Raw genomic sequence first — 13,536 nt, forward strand, 5'->3', positions numbered from 1 at the left:
TCTTGAAAGGCAAAAATAATAGTATTTCTGTTTCAAAATATAAGTTTGATTTTGGGTCTCTGTCTCAAAATATAAAAATATAAGTTAGTTTTTAAGTCTCTGTTTCAAAATATTAAAATAAAAATCGTTTTTGGATCTCTATATTTAAATGGTTTTTGATTATTTTATCTTAAAAATTAAGTTTTTTAAAATATTTTAAAGAGAAAATGATGTTTTTTTTTTCAAGATTATTTTTTTAATTATTAATTTTGAAATAAAAAATAATTTAAATATCTGTAAATTTTAAATGATTTATATTTTTACATTATATTTTGAGATAAAGAAAATATATGATTTATATTTTATACATTATGTTTTTGGATAGAGAATATGTATTATTGTCTATCTTAATATTTACTTATATTTTGTTGGGTAATGCGAAGAGAATAAGGTTGGTCCAGGTTGATCATTTATTGCTGAATGATAAGGTTTGTCCATACTTGATCTTTTGGGAAGAGTTATATATCTCTAAAATAGCATGATTACATTTTTAACATGACATCAATATGGGAAATTTTAATATTAAAAAATGCTTTCACAGACAAAGATTACATCATATTCAGAATTGGAATTTGAGGTTTCTCGTTAGGAGGAAGATTCTATGATCATTTCATCTTAAATTTAACCGCCCGTTTATCTAAACACGAATATACGACGTGCCGTAGCTCGATAAACAATTTTATACCAGCGGATCGTTTGTGAGAAAACGGCTGGTCTTTTGTGGAGTTAAGCCCAAGCCCGATCCATAACTTTCCTTGGGCCTTCAAAACCCTAGTTTCTCTCTGCACTCAGTTTAAGAAAACCCTAGCTCATCTCTTTCTCTTCTACCTCTCTGTATCTGCCTGTCTCTCTCGACGAAGCCATGGCGACTGGTACTACAGCAGCACCTACACGGGCTCTGTCCCAGAAGGAGTTGGATATACAGATGATGTTGGCAGCCGAAGTCCACCTCGGCACCAAAAACTGCGATTTCCAAATGGAACGCTATGTTTTCAAGCGGCGGAATGATGGTAGATCCTCTCTATCTTCTATATATTGTTTTTGGATGATTGAGAACTGTATAATTAAATTACGAGGAATTCTCATTTGCGGTTTTATGTGCTTTTGGTTGTATGATTGTTATGTTGTTATCTGATATGAGATGTGAGATCTTAGATCTCCGGCGTACAGAGTGAGAGAATATCTTCACCTAATCATCTTGGACTATAATTTGATTCAAACATGCTGTGATGTTTTATTTGTTAGATGATTTCTTATATTTGATAGTATTTAGTTGTACAATTGGTTGTGTTTGTTATTTTTATGGATGCCAGAGCGCTAAAATGCTAAAGCTTTATGATATATGAAGATGTTTAAGGATGCTAAATTATTTGATGTTCATACCCCAGGTATTTATATCATCAACCTTGGTAAGACCTGGGAAAAACTTCTGTTGGCTGCTAGGGTTATTGTTGCTATTGAGAACCCTCAGGACATCATTGTCCAGTCTGCAAGGCCATATGGTCAAAGAGCTGTCCTCAAGTTTGCCCAATACACTGGTGCTCATGCCATAGCTGGAAGGCACACTCCCGGTACATTTACCAATCAACTTCAAACCTCATTTAATGAGCCTCGTCTCCTGATCCTTACTGATCCAAGGACTGATCACCAGGTGAATTTTGCCTTACCGATGATCTTAAGCTTAGTGATGTCATTTTTGGAGACACTATGTTTTCTTTATGACCCTTAACCCAAATTTTAATTAATTATTTTTATTTTATAACATCATGCAGCCTATCAAGGAAGCAGCTCTTGGAAATATTCCAACTATTGCTTTCTGTGACACTGATTCTCCTATGCGGTATGTGGATATTGGCATTCCTGCTAACAACAAGGGGAAGCACAGTATTGGATGTCTATTTTGGTTGTTGGCTAGAATGGTTCTGCAGATGCGTGGCACTATTCCACAAGGGCACAAGTGGGATGTCATGGTACCTATATTTTATCAGATAATGCTTTTTTGTGTTTAATGGCTTAATATTATATGTTGTGCTCTTCCAGATTTTGCATTTGGTATAGATTCATACTGTAAACACTCATCCTCCAACTTCTACAGTTAATTTGCCTGTAGTGGATATTGGCATTTTATGGTAATATATATGAAGAAATCATATGGTATTTCTACTTTAGGTTGATTTGTTAAAATGGTTATCAATTTTATTCTTCTATTGTGCTCAGAAATTGACATGAATTATTTAAATTTATAGTTGACAAAATAAATTTTTGATTTATTGACCTTTTAGGTAAGTGGACAATTAATATGGACTTTTCCTAATTAGTAATATGGACTATTATTTTGGGATAGAGGGAGCTAGTTCTATTTTCCATCTCTAATCATTTATATTCTTTGTGCAGGTTGACTTATTTTTCTACAGGGAGCCTGAAGAAGCTAAGCAACAGGAAGAGGAGGAAGCTGTACCAGTTGCTGATTATGCACTTCCTGCAGCTGATTTTTCGCTCGCTTCTGATTGGGGCAACCAAATCCCTGATAGTCAATGGACTGCTGATGCAGCTCAACAGCCTATTCCAGCTGCTCCTGCTGCTACTTTGTTTCCAGAGCAAGGTAATAACTAAGAAGTTATCAAATAAGCGTGCTTGCTTTATTTCATTATACCTTGTGACCTCCTTGTGCTTTTGAAACTCTTTTGCCATTTTTCTTTTTACCATTATATAACCATGCTAGCGAGATTCATTCAGCACATGCACAGTACTACCATATCAAACTTTTTTTTTGCATTTTGCTCCAATATTTACTTTGCTGATTCTCTGACAACCCTTTTGTTTCAACTTTAGGGGGATTTGCTTCAGAGTGGGATGCTGCAGCTCCACCACCACAATATGCTGGTGCAGCTCCACCCGTTGCTGCACCTGGTGCTACTGCTACTGGCTGGGAAATGGACACTTAATACTATGTTTTAATGCTTCTTCCTGGATTAGTTATGAACATCAAAGTGGGAAATGGACACTTATTTTATTGTCAATTTGCGCATAGTTTTGTTTTAGAGATTGTATTTTAAAAATTTTGGCTATATCTTAATCAAGTAATGTTATTTTTTCGTATCTTTAGCAGTTTAAAATGCTATCCTTTAATGTTTAGTGAGGGATTTTGTTGATTGTTGCAATATGGATTTTCTTATTTTTTATAATTGAAAATTTTATTACCTCGCCCTAAGATTACTGGAGAGACTTGTTGAGCTTAAAGTAATTAATTGAGTGTTATTTCGTTGAAAAAGGAATGTAAGTGCGACCGGCCATTTATAGGATACAGCTTCCTTTAACAGAAATTTAGCCGTTGAATTTAATGCTATTGCTTAGAACGTAATTAAATGAAAACATCTGACTGATAAGGGGTGCTTGTTTAGCCTATATTGTACACTAAGCTCGATTTTGAAAAATATATACAAGGTTAATTATGTGGTTTTAGAGCCTCAAGAAATTGGAGTCGTCGAGAGCTCCAAGTGAATTAGCTTTTGTGCTGCCTCAATCATCACCCTTCTGGACTCTGGAGGTACACATTTGAACAAATACCGCAAGTCACTGTTGCTTAATGCCAGAATTTTTTGTAGGGTGTTATCCCGTTTATTCTCTGTTCTGCAATCCACATCCTTCGGATGGGATCACGATCACGAGGTAATATCTCAAATAAATACTGATGGACATCAACTTATGATTGGAAAAGTGTCTCCCCGTGTGTTACCCAGTGCTGAAATCGCTCTGAAAATACACCCGTGAGATCCTCCGACGAAAGGTCAGTTGCAGTTTGATTTCTTCCCTGTAGGTTAAAGAGAAGTTAGAATTAAACATTTCTAAATGACGAACAAATAAAATGGCAGTAAAAGCAGGAATCAGGTAATATGAAAGGTGAATCTTGACTACTTCAGGAAAAGAAACACTAGAAGCACTAAATTATTAGATACTAACCTTCACGCTAGATCCAGATTCACTGGCAGATGTTTCGCTTTTCAATTCATTTACAAGATATTCTGATGATTGGCCAGCTATTGATCTGTAGCCATTTAATTATCAATGGGTCATGTAAATATTTTGCTAGACAGTTTGTTGAAGAACTTGCTCGACAGAACCATAAAAAAAAGTACCTGTCAAAAGGATCTTCTTCGCAAGAATTCCCTGATGAAGAAAGCCAGTCTAAGTCGACGAAATTTGAACAGTTACATGCATCTCCATGTTCATCGTAGCAGATATGTTCAGTTTCGAAGTACTCGTCTTTTCCATGAAAGAGCTGCCTTCGAGGCATTGAGGGTGTACACCTAAAATAACAACCACCAACTAATCAGCATATTGGCTTTTCATACAAGGCCATAGAAGCTCGAATTTACACCCAGCACGTGAAAAGAACAGTTATAACAACTTAATTTTTCGCTGTGGCAGCATCTTTAAATGCAGGTTTACCAAAAGTTTTCCCCTCGTCTATTCACTAGAAACAAAAAGCAGCATCAAGATGTAACAAGTACGGTAATGTGATTTAGGCAGACCTTGAATATGATATGTCACTTTCACAGGTTGAGATCTCTGGCGTTGAACCTGAAAGACCCTTATTAACTCCTTGCTGCATTTCAGGAAAAGGCGTATTATGTCCAATACTTGCAGATGCTACAAGAGAGTCACTTTCAGGAAGAATATTGCCTTCTGATAGTGATCTTTTAAAGAATGACCTGAAGATAATAGATATTAATGTTATGAGCTTCTGGATATCACTCAAGTGCAGTCATCAATTTCTTATATCAGTTTAAACTATCATATCTGAGCCACAAACAAACCCATGCTTTGCACAAAATCAACTGCACTAGAGATATGAATGAATAACTCCTGTTTTCAAGATAAAATGGTTGAATGACTTCACAAGTTGCAAGAAAATTCAACACACACAAAAAGAAAAAAAAAAAAAAAAAAAAGGACCTGGAAGAAACTGATAATTTTTATCCTTATTGATTGTCGTCATTTTATTATTAAGGCTTATCTGTAAGGGTTGCTAGAGGGTAGATTTGTAAAATCATATTCTTTTATCAATCTATGAATACTGTATCTCACATTGTCATTAGTTTATATTACTATATATAAAAGCATGTTTCAAACAAAATCAACTGCACCAGATGTGAAATGAATAATTCCAATTTTCAAGTTAAATTGTTGAATGATATCAAAAGTTGCCAAATAAGCAACTCTTTCTTGTGTAAAAAATAATTGGCCCTCATAATCTCTTTTGCTTGTCTGATACATCTTTTGGTCATGGTCTAATAAAGCAATATTTTTGGATTAATCTAAACCAGGTTTCCTGAACCGTTATGTTTTTCAAAAGCAAAGCACAACGTAGTGCTAAGGGATGGTTTTCCATTGAAAAAAAATTTCTCAAAACAATAGAGAAAAATATGTAATCATGACGAATACAGTACCTAGTATCCTCAACAACTAAATCACATTCACGCCCTCCAACATCATGATGCTGATCAGAATCCAATTCCCATAAGGCTGGCCTTCCCTGTTGTGGCTGAAAGTGACCCAGGAACCTGCTCAAATTAAGTCAGGTATCACATTAAATTAGCAACCTTTCCCATTTCAGTGCACCAATTATCGAGAAATACAATTGTGAGAACACCTTGACGCTTCATTTCAGAAACAACTGGTGCTCAGAAAAAGAGATCCTATTCACTTACACATTAATCGCATCTTGTTTCTCAGCATCCATGTATGCGTTACTGTAATAACGCTGTAGAGTTCTAAAGAACTCTTGAGACTGAGTTGCAGGTTTCCACTGGCCTCTCCTTTCTGAAAATATCTGTTTAATCATTTGAAAAAAGTGATACATGGGCATTGATAAACTCTAGTAAGAGAGAGAGAAAAAAAAAAAAAAAAAAAAGAAAAAGAAAAGCATCCAACCCCAAAAAGAGTATAAAAGACTCATGTGGCATGCCAAAGGGGAACTTGTAGCTCAGTCTGATATAGATTTTCACTCAAAATATGACTCATTCTAACTTCATAATACATGATACATCATTGACAAGGCACAACAAAATTACTCATTCAAACCTACAAATTAGAGTTTTCATAACCCCCTAGGGATGACAAATCAAATATTTTAAGCAGAATAAAAGTAGGAAAATTATGCAATCTGTTTGCTTCCAATTTGATTAGGTAATAATATTAATAATGATTTGTTTCATGTGTTTAAATGACTTTTAAACTCCTTAGCTTGCTCACTTTCTCTCCCTAGGCTGCATACAGGTGTACAAATCCAAACGAGTTCTTTGTTCTTTTCTCATCACATTCAAGCAGAAGACTGGATTTGATGTTAAATTTGCTATAAAATTTAAGGCAGACACCACTTCTTGTCTGGCTCTTCCTTGAATAGTTCACTCTCTCTCTCTCTCTCTCCCTCTCTCTCTCTCCACTAAAGAGCGATTGCTGTACCCATAAGTTCTCAACCTTGGTGCAAAGGAATGAATTAAGATTTGGCAATCAAAAGTTCTTAGGTGGTAGCTATCTCTAGTCCCTACATTAAAAAAAAAAAAAAGTGAAAAATGTCCATTCCTACTTACATTTTCTCCTGTGTCCAGAAATTTTAAATTCCATCTTGATCTAAAAGGGTTACCTTGTTATGTGCAGCAGAACCACCATATTGCAGTGCAAGCGTGTCACCCATTGTCTCATAAATGCCCATTAAATCTTCCGCCAATGGATTATCTAGATCAATAAATGGATCGTCTATAAATCCAAGAGCATGCAACTGACGACAAAGAGCCATCAAACCATAGGCATATTGGGCAACATTTGTGCGATCTAAACAGTCTATGCAATTAGTTCTTAGAACCCCTTTTTGAAACTTTGGGGCTGGGATACTCTGATTTCCATTTGCTTCATAATCAAAGTTCCCAATCTCTGAATCTGAAGTTCTTTCCAAGTCATTATCATTGGAAGAGTAATCAAGAGAGGACCTGTCATCATTATCCCTGGAAAATATTTGCAATGCCAACAGAGTAAGTAGCCAGGAGGAATTAAGAGAAACAATAGAGAGAGCATAGCAATTTGGCTAAAAATGAGAAGCTGCTAACAGAGAATAATTCTCATAAGCAACTTCTCAATAGAATGGTAGTTTCTAAGTTTCTTCTTGTTCTTTTAAAAATATTAACATCTAATATGTGCATCTCACAAGCTGAACTTTGAACTACTCTTAGGGAAGAATTTTCAATCCATTAGAAGTCCGATAAATCACATATGAAGCACCTTAAAAGTGGCTACAAAGCAAACAAAAGCTTGGATGAAAGCAGGACTGCAGGTACTCAGTGCACTCATTACCGTAAGGAGATGTGACGGGGAAGGTAAAAAAGAGCTAGCAGCCAAATGTTACTTACTCAGAGTAGGGAGAGATCAATCCCAAGGGTCTTAAACTCGGTGAAAGTTTACAATAAAAGATGCCAGTCGAGTCCAATGCATATGCCGCCACTTTCCCCAGCAATGATAACACATTGGTAGCTCTGTTCCAAAACAACCGAATAATATTTTCATTAATATTATTAGAAATAACTGGAGGAAAAATTAATAGGAGAGACTGATGCAAGCTTAGTACTTTCTGGAATTTCTATGCAAATCCCAGTGGAGGAACCGGAGCTGATTTTCCTCAGGTAAGCCTTTATTTATAAATCTGATGGCATTAGCAAATTCTGCACGGAGTATACTTTCCCGAGGCCTCCTTTCATGTGTCTGTCAATCACCAACATAATTGCCAAAAGATGAAAACAACAAAGACATCACTAACCAGATTGCATACAGGCAAATTACAGAAATGGACATGTATATATATAATCAATTCTCCCTCGATAGTTGCATGAGCCTACCTTTATTAAATTCAAAATAATTATTGGATTTCCATATCTCTTTGCAAGATTTTCAAAATGAAGTCTTGTTGCCTCATAATTTTTGTCCTTCCTTGATACTGTAAATAGAACAAGAAATAAGATTATTTAGGAGAAGTTACCACTGATAATATTACAGTTTAGTGTGCCTGAATCGTACATATAATGTCAGGTTTAATATTCAATCGCGAAGTTTCCTGGGACCAAAACAGTGGGATTGAACCCCGATGCTGAACAACAGAACTTATTTGCACAGGGTATCCATTAGGAACATCTTCAAACACAATCTGTTCCGTTTCAACATCATTAGCCACTCTACCCTTCTCATTCACACCCCGTTTTAAATATCTACACAAGAAAAGGTAGGAAAATAAGATTAAAGTTTAATTTGAGAACAATAATGAAGTTCGGTGAAAAAGAAGATATTTACAAATTTAATTCATGCAATATATAGGAAGTTCGTCACTTCGGGGGCAAAAAATAAGAACTCAAGAGGAAAAAGAAATGCAGATTGAACCATTTACATAATCCACTGGGAAATTTGTTCAGAAAGTTTGAAGGACTATTCATACCTTGTGCCAGCATAATGGCGTGAGCGTCTGGCAATGAGAGTCAACTTAAAGTCCCTACCAGATGCTGAAAGGTTGACCTGGATAACATAGCAGGATAACATAAAATACATATTTAAAGCTGCAGAAAGTCCAAAGTCCACTTTACAATTACGTCATAGTTTTACCAAAATTGAGGAACAATTGAAAGGCCACATGAACTAATTAATGTGGCGCTGAAGTTAAAACATGGATTATTGACAAATGATATGGGAAGTGAAAAGGTCTTTACGAGAACAAAAAGTAGAAAAATATCATATTTGCACCATTTGTAACAGATATCCAAGATCAGTAACCTATTAATTTCCAACTAAAGAAATCATAGAGGCATTACTCTCTTTATGCAGCTAATGTTTTTGAACTTGTTTATACAGGCAAGTCTACTAAAATAAATTGCACCTGTTTAAAGAAGCCATATACTAATGCCACTGTCCATAGAGTATTCTTGAGGTTATTCCGGATTCCTTGTGTTAAAAATTCATTCCAAACAAACATTGTTTCATAATGAGCTTGCCCAGTCTTGTTGTTACATAAATTCTTTTGAAGGCAATGCATGACATGATATGAATAGCTGAAAAAGAAGTCCTTTGTGAGATCCACCGTGCATAAGAGCTTCTTGTATCTACATCATTATTAAGAATAAAAGATCAGTGCATTCTTATTATAATCAAGGAAGAAATTTTACTGAGTTAAGCACTAGCTCAATAAATTTAAACTATAAAGCTAAAAGGGAAAAATAAAGAGCAAAAAAAAAAAAAAAGTAAAAGGAAGTAACTCCTGCCCCACAAACCCTGATGATACCTTGTCTCATTCAATATGTTATATTAACATCATCACAACAGCAATGAAGTTTGCCCCCTGTAAATATGCAGGAAACGAACTAGCAATAGCCACTACACAATATTATCAACTAAGTATGATGCAACAGTAACATTTAATATTGCATATCTTGGAGTTAGATACTCAACTAGCTCAATCTTAAAAAAAGAAAAGGAAAAGAAAATATACCACCAGAAGATAAAATCAAACAAGCCCACATCATTAATTAACACTGAAGGGTGTATTGGCAAAAATAGTACAGAAGTTACCTCCACAGTGTTGAACTTGTCTACTTCTAATAGACGATGCCAACTCAAATTATTTGTTCCGCAAATTATTGAAATGAAATAAAACAATAATAAACAAAATCCTCTTCTAATTACAAATAAAAAATGCACAGTTTTTTATAACTAATCTCATAGGTCTCTTTAATAGTACCAAGTACATGTTACATTTACATGCAGAATGGACAAAAGACCTGTTCTCGTTCTTAGAATTAGTCATATTGGACCGCACAGAAGGATGTGGAATTGGAATCATCTCGCTCTTGCTGATAGCATATATTGCGTGGCCACAAATAGCACCAATTTTCCTTCTTTTTGTTATTAACAACATGTAGTAAGGTCCCAAAAATTTAATGAAACCTGGTTTAGAGAAGAAAGAAAATTATATGGTGAAATGGATGAAAGAGCTTAGAAAGATGAGCTTGCAAAACTAAATACATACCAATTATTCCATAACAAATAGTTACAAATTTAAGTCCGCCAGTTGATTTGTTCCCTTCATGTATTCGCTTTATGAGTTCACAACATTCATTCTCTGAGTATTTTGCAGGATCTTCCAAAATATTCAATTCAGATGCCTCTAATCGATCAATCTTTAAAACCCGCCAAAAGGTTCTGTTTTTATCTCTTCCTATCATATAAAAATTCTGTTGCATAATAGAATGAACAATGGATTAAAAACACTGAGAAAGAATAAAGATATTTTGCGGGAACAAACTCTTACGCAAAACATACAGCCTAAGAATACTGTGAGTTTTAAAAAACAAAACAAAAACAAACAATGAAGCAGAGGCAAACAATATTAAAACTTCAAAAAATCGTATGATACAGTAAACTGGTTTGGTAAATGAGTTGAGAAATAAAAAAGGCTCGAATATGAACCCAAAATCCAATCGGTGAAACAAATAAATCAAGTATATGGATCGAAACATTCTTTCTGTATACTCAATTTTCAACCAGATTCATGAAGTAAAGCAACAACATAGTACATACCGAACGAGTCTCGTAGAGTCGGAATTTCTGCAAATAGCAGGAATTGGGGTACGGTTCCACGCCATTCAAATTAGTTTCCATGTCCACGCGGATCTATATTTCTCCCCCGAGCTGTCCTTGGCCGGGGTCAACTCTCTACTGCAACAAATCTCTACTTCTCAAATCTATACACACACTACAATAAACGTATCTATATATATATATATGTCTCTTTAGCTGTGTTCATAATTAAGTACATAAACAAATAAACACACCATTGACAGTACACAGAAAAAAGCTGTAAAAACAATAAGAACTATAGAAACTGCTGTGATCTCGGAGGAGAAACAGTTTTTGAAAGGAAAGCAAACCGGAAAACAAGCAAAAACGGAGCGTTTTAAGGAAGAGAGAGCAGATCGATGACGACGGAAGAAGCAGAGTCTGGAGATCGAGAGAGACTAAGAGGGAGATGAGAGGCTGTAGATACTACACGCAGCAAAATAAAAAAAATTAAAACAGAAATTTGGTATTAAATTTTTTGATATAACTTTACATTTTGAGAAAAATTAATTGGATTTGTCTGTTAAATTATACACGAATATGTCGCCGTGACTCTTACTTTATTTCCTCTTTCGGTTAACCTCTTAAACTAACACGTGGCCGTAATTCGGTAATTGTTTCAGTTTTGTCTCTTTTTTTTTTTTTTTTAATCTTTTTTCTGTTTGTTAACGCTGCCATGGAACGGTAATAACGACTTTAGCCACTGAAGTGATGACACAAAGCCATGGAGTTCCAAAATTAAGTTTTATCCTTGGAAAAAAAAATATTTAAGTTAAATATTTAAGTTCCAAAAAAAATATTTAAGTTACAAAAAGTTTATAAAAACAAAAAAAAGTTATACAACTCGGTTGAATCTTGAATTAATTTAGAGATGCAACAAACATTTAATAAATTTATCATGTTTTTATTTAATTAAAAAAATATGAACTTAATATTGTAGAAGGCTTGTAGTAAATATTTTATTTCCACAGTAGACTGAAAGGATCCATTTTAAAAAATAAAAAGAAAGCAGGAGCAGCTATTATTGGCGATGACATGGTGAATAACAGAATAAGAATATGCTTTTCTTCTCTTTTTTTCTCAACTTGATTATAAGCATATAATATTTTATCATATCATATATTATTCCAATATTCAACTGTCTCTTTACAGGTGATATCCTTGCTGGAATTCTAATCCCCATTACCATTACCATTACCATATAATATATAAACGTTTTCCTTGATGGATTAAATGAAATATATATATATATTTACTGAAATGAAAATATCATTGATTAAATATAAAAACATTTGAATATTTCATCATACAATATAAAAATATAAAAACGTGTGTAACTTTTATTTGATTCAAAGTGGTTTGAACACAAAATCATTCAGAATAAATTATTTCTGAAATAAGGCAACACGAAAGCAAAATATCAACTTTACAAAAAAAAGAAAAAAATCAGAAAACCACATAAGATATAAATCGGTTGACCCAATATCCATTCTTAAATATATAGTTGGTGAAAATGGTGTTTTTCAAATTTTAGGTATTTTGTTGTAAAATATATTTAGCATTAACATATAAAATGTAAAGGGAAAAGGAGAAAAACCCACGAAAGTGATTGTAATAATACAAGTTGACTCCTATATTTATATATATGATATGTAACATATGGGTGGATACAAGGTGGTTGAAGAGGTGTGGACACTTGTTAAAATTTTCTTCTCATAATGCAACTTAAAATTTCATACAATGGGTGGAGGAGTGGGGACATTCAATTACATTGAAATGACTTTCTAGAAAAAAACACCAAATCCCTATTTTGTGTTTGAAAAGCATGTATAGCCAATTATTACATATTACAAAATGGAACTTGCAAATCAAGGACCAAGACTATATATATATATATAATCTCATCTTCAAAGAAATAAATGAAAAATGTTTGCTCCTATACTTGCTTTTCACTTCTTATGCATTGTATGGAAAAGTTCAAAATAATGGGCGACATACATATATTTGGCCTTGAATTTTGGTCGATTTTCCTTCTGACTCTCTGAATATTACAGGAATTCAATTATGATACTGCATGCATCTTACCCTTTTTGGGGGGTGATTTCTTGCTCTATGCGAACCATCACAAAGGAAGCATTTTAAAGGAAACTTACTCATTTCATATTTTAATTAATAATTACGTCTCTGACCAGAATGAAATAACCTTGCGGGATTCAATCATGACCTTGTACTTTCACATTTCATTTTAGTGGGTGACATAGTTGTTATTACTGAATGGTGAAAGTGTAAAGTCATGATTGGATTTCGCAAAATTCATCAAATTAAAAGAATAATCAACCGAAATTCAAGGTTAAATTTATATATTGTTGTATTGTCATATGAGAAATTTAATGAATTTACTAAGCAAGCTTTTATTTTTTTTAATGTGTGTATATATAGATCAAACATTAGAATACACTTAAATATTTTTTCAATATTTTCAAAAATCAACATTGAAAGTTCCTCTTGATCTACAAATAGAAAACTACTCACTCACAAGTGACAAATATTTTCCTTTCAAAGAAAGTGAATATACTATAAGGTGTTTGTGGTCAATCAATGCCATGTCGTTGGAATGAAAGTGATTTGAAGGAGAAGATTATCACTTTGCATTAAATTGAACATGGAAACAACACATGAGTCATTAATTAATAGCCACACATTAAAGCAAAAGAAAAATAAAAAGGAATGGAAGAAAGGAAAAGAGTAGGGTTTAAGCAACAATAATTTGCTCACTAACACAAATTTCACGTGATTCTGTGTTAACTCGTGTTAATAATTCTGAAATTAGTGGCTAAATTTTAAGTT

General features: G+C 33.8%; 2 protein-coding genes across 2 annotated transcripts; one reads left to right on the forward strand and one right to left on the reverse strand.

Moving 5' to 3' along the window:
• The first annotated feature begins 828 nt into the window (after positions 1-828).
• Positions 829-3,138, forward strand: LOC105631346 (small ribosomal subunit protein uS2). Its single transcript, XM_012213432.3, has 5 exons — positions 829-1,049; positions 1,428-1,690; positions 1,812-2,009; positions 2,434-2,641; positions 2,872-3,138. Exons 1-5 carry the CDS (start codon positions 902-904, stop codon positions 2,982-2,984), a joined length of 930 nt encoding a protein of 309 aa, XP_012068822.1. The 5' UTR covers positions 829-901; the 3' UTR covers positions 2,985-3,138.
• Positions 3,139-3,351: 213 nt separating this feature from the next.
• Positions 3,352-11,175, reverse strand: LOC105631345 (phosphoinositide phosphatase SAC2). The gene is made up of 16 exons (XM_012213429.2): positions 10,651-11,175; positions 10,100-10,304; positions 9,852-10,017; positions 8,954-9,176; positions 8,519-8,595; positions 8,107-8,294; positions 7,929-8,026; positions 7,661-7,794; positions 7,446-7,568; positions 6,686-7,043; positions 5,751-5,872; positions 5,490-5,603; positions 4,572-4,751; positions 4,176-4,346; positions 4,000-4,084; positions 3,352-3,850 (listed from the first exon to the last, which is right to left on the reverse strand). Exons 1-16 carry the CDS (start codon positions 10,729-10,731, stop codon positions 3,743-3,745), a joined length of 2,433 nt encoding a protein of 810 aa, XP_012068819.1. The 5' UTR covers positions 10,732-11,175; the 3' UTR covers positions 3,352-3,742.
• Positions 11,176-13,536: the final 2,361 nt, after the last annotated feature.

The sequence above is a fragment of the Jatropha curcas genome, chromosome 1 (assembly GCF_041381405.1).
Source record: "Jatropha curcas cultivar XTBG-Jc1 chromosome 1, XTBG_Jcur_1.0, whole genome shotgun sequence".
NCBI lineage: Eukaryota > Viridiplantae > Streptophyta > Magnoliopsida > Malpighiales > Euphorbiaceae > Jatropha > Jatropha curcas.

Coding starts and splice junctions, on each gene's coding strand:
- LOC105631346 (XM_012213432.3), top strand. CDS start 902: ATGGCGACTGGTACTACAGCAGCACCTACACGGGCTCTGTCCCAGAAG. Junction 1,050..1,427: donor TTTCAAGCGGCGGAATGATG/GTAGATCCTCTC, acceptor TTCATACCCCAG/GTATTTATATCATCAACCTT. Junction 2,010..2,433: donor GGCACAAGTGGGATGTCATG/GTACCTATATTT, acceptor TTCTTTGTGCAG/GTTGACTTATTTTTCTACAG.
- LOC105631345 (XM_012213429.2), bottom strand. CDS start 10,731: ATGGAAACTAATTTGAATGGCGTGGAACCGTACCCCAATTCCTGCTAT. Junction 8,596..8,953: donor TATATGGCTTCTTTAAACAG/GTGCAATTTATT, acceptor TATGTTATCCAG/GTCAACCTTTCAGCATCTGG. Junction 5,873..6,685: donor GTTCTGCTGCACATAACAAG/GTAACCCTTTTA, acceptor ATGATTAAACAG/ATATTTTCAGAAAGGAGAGG.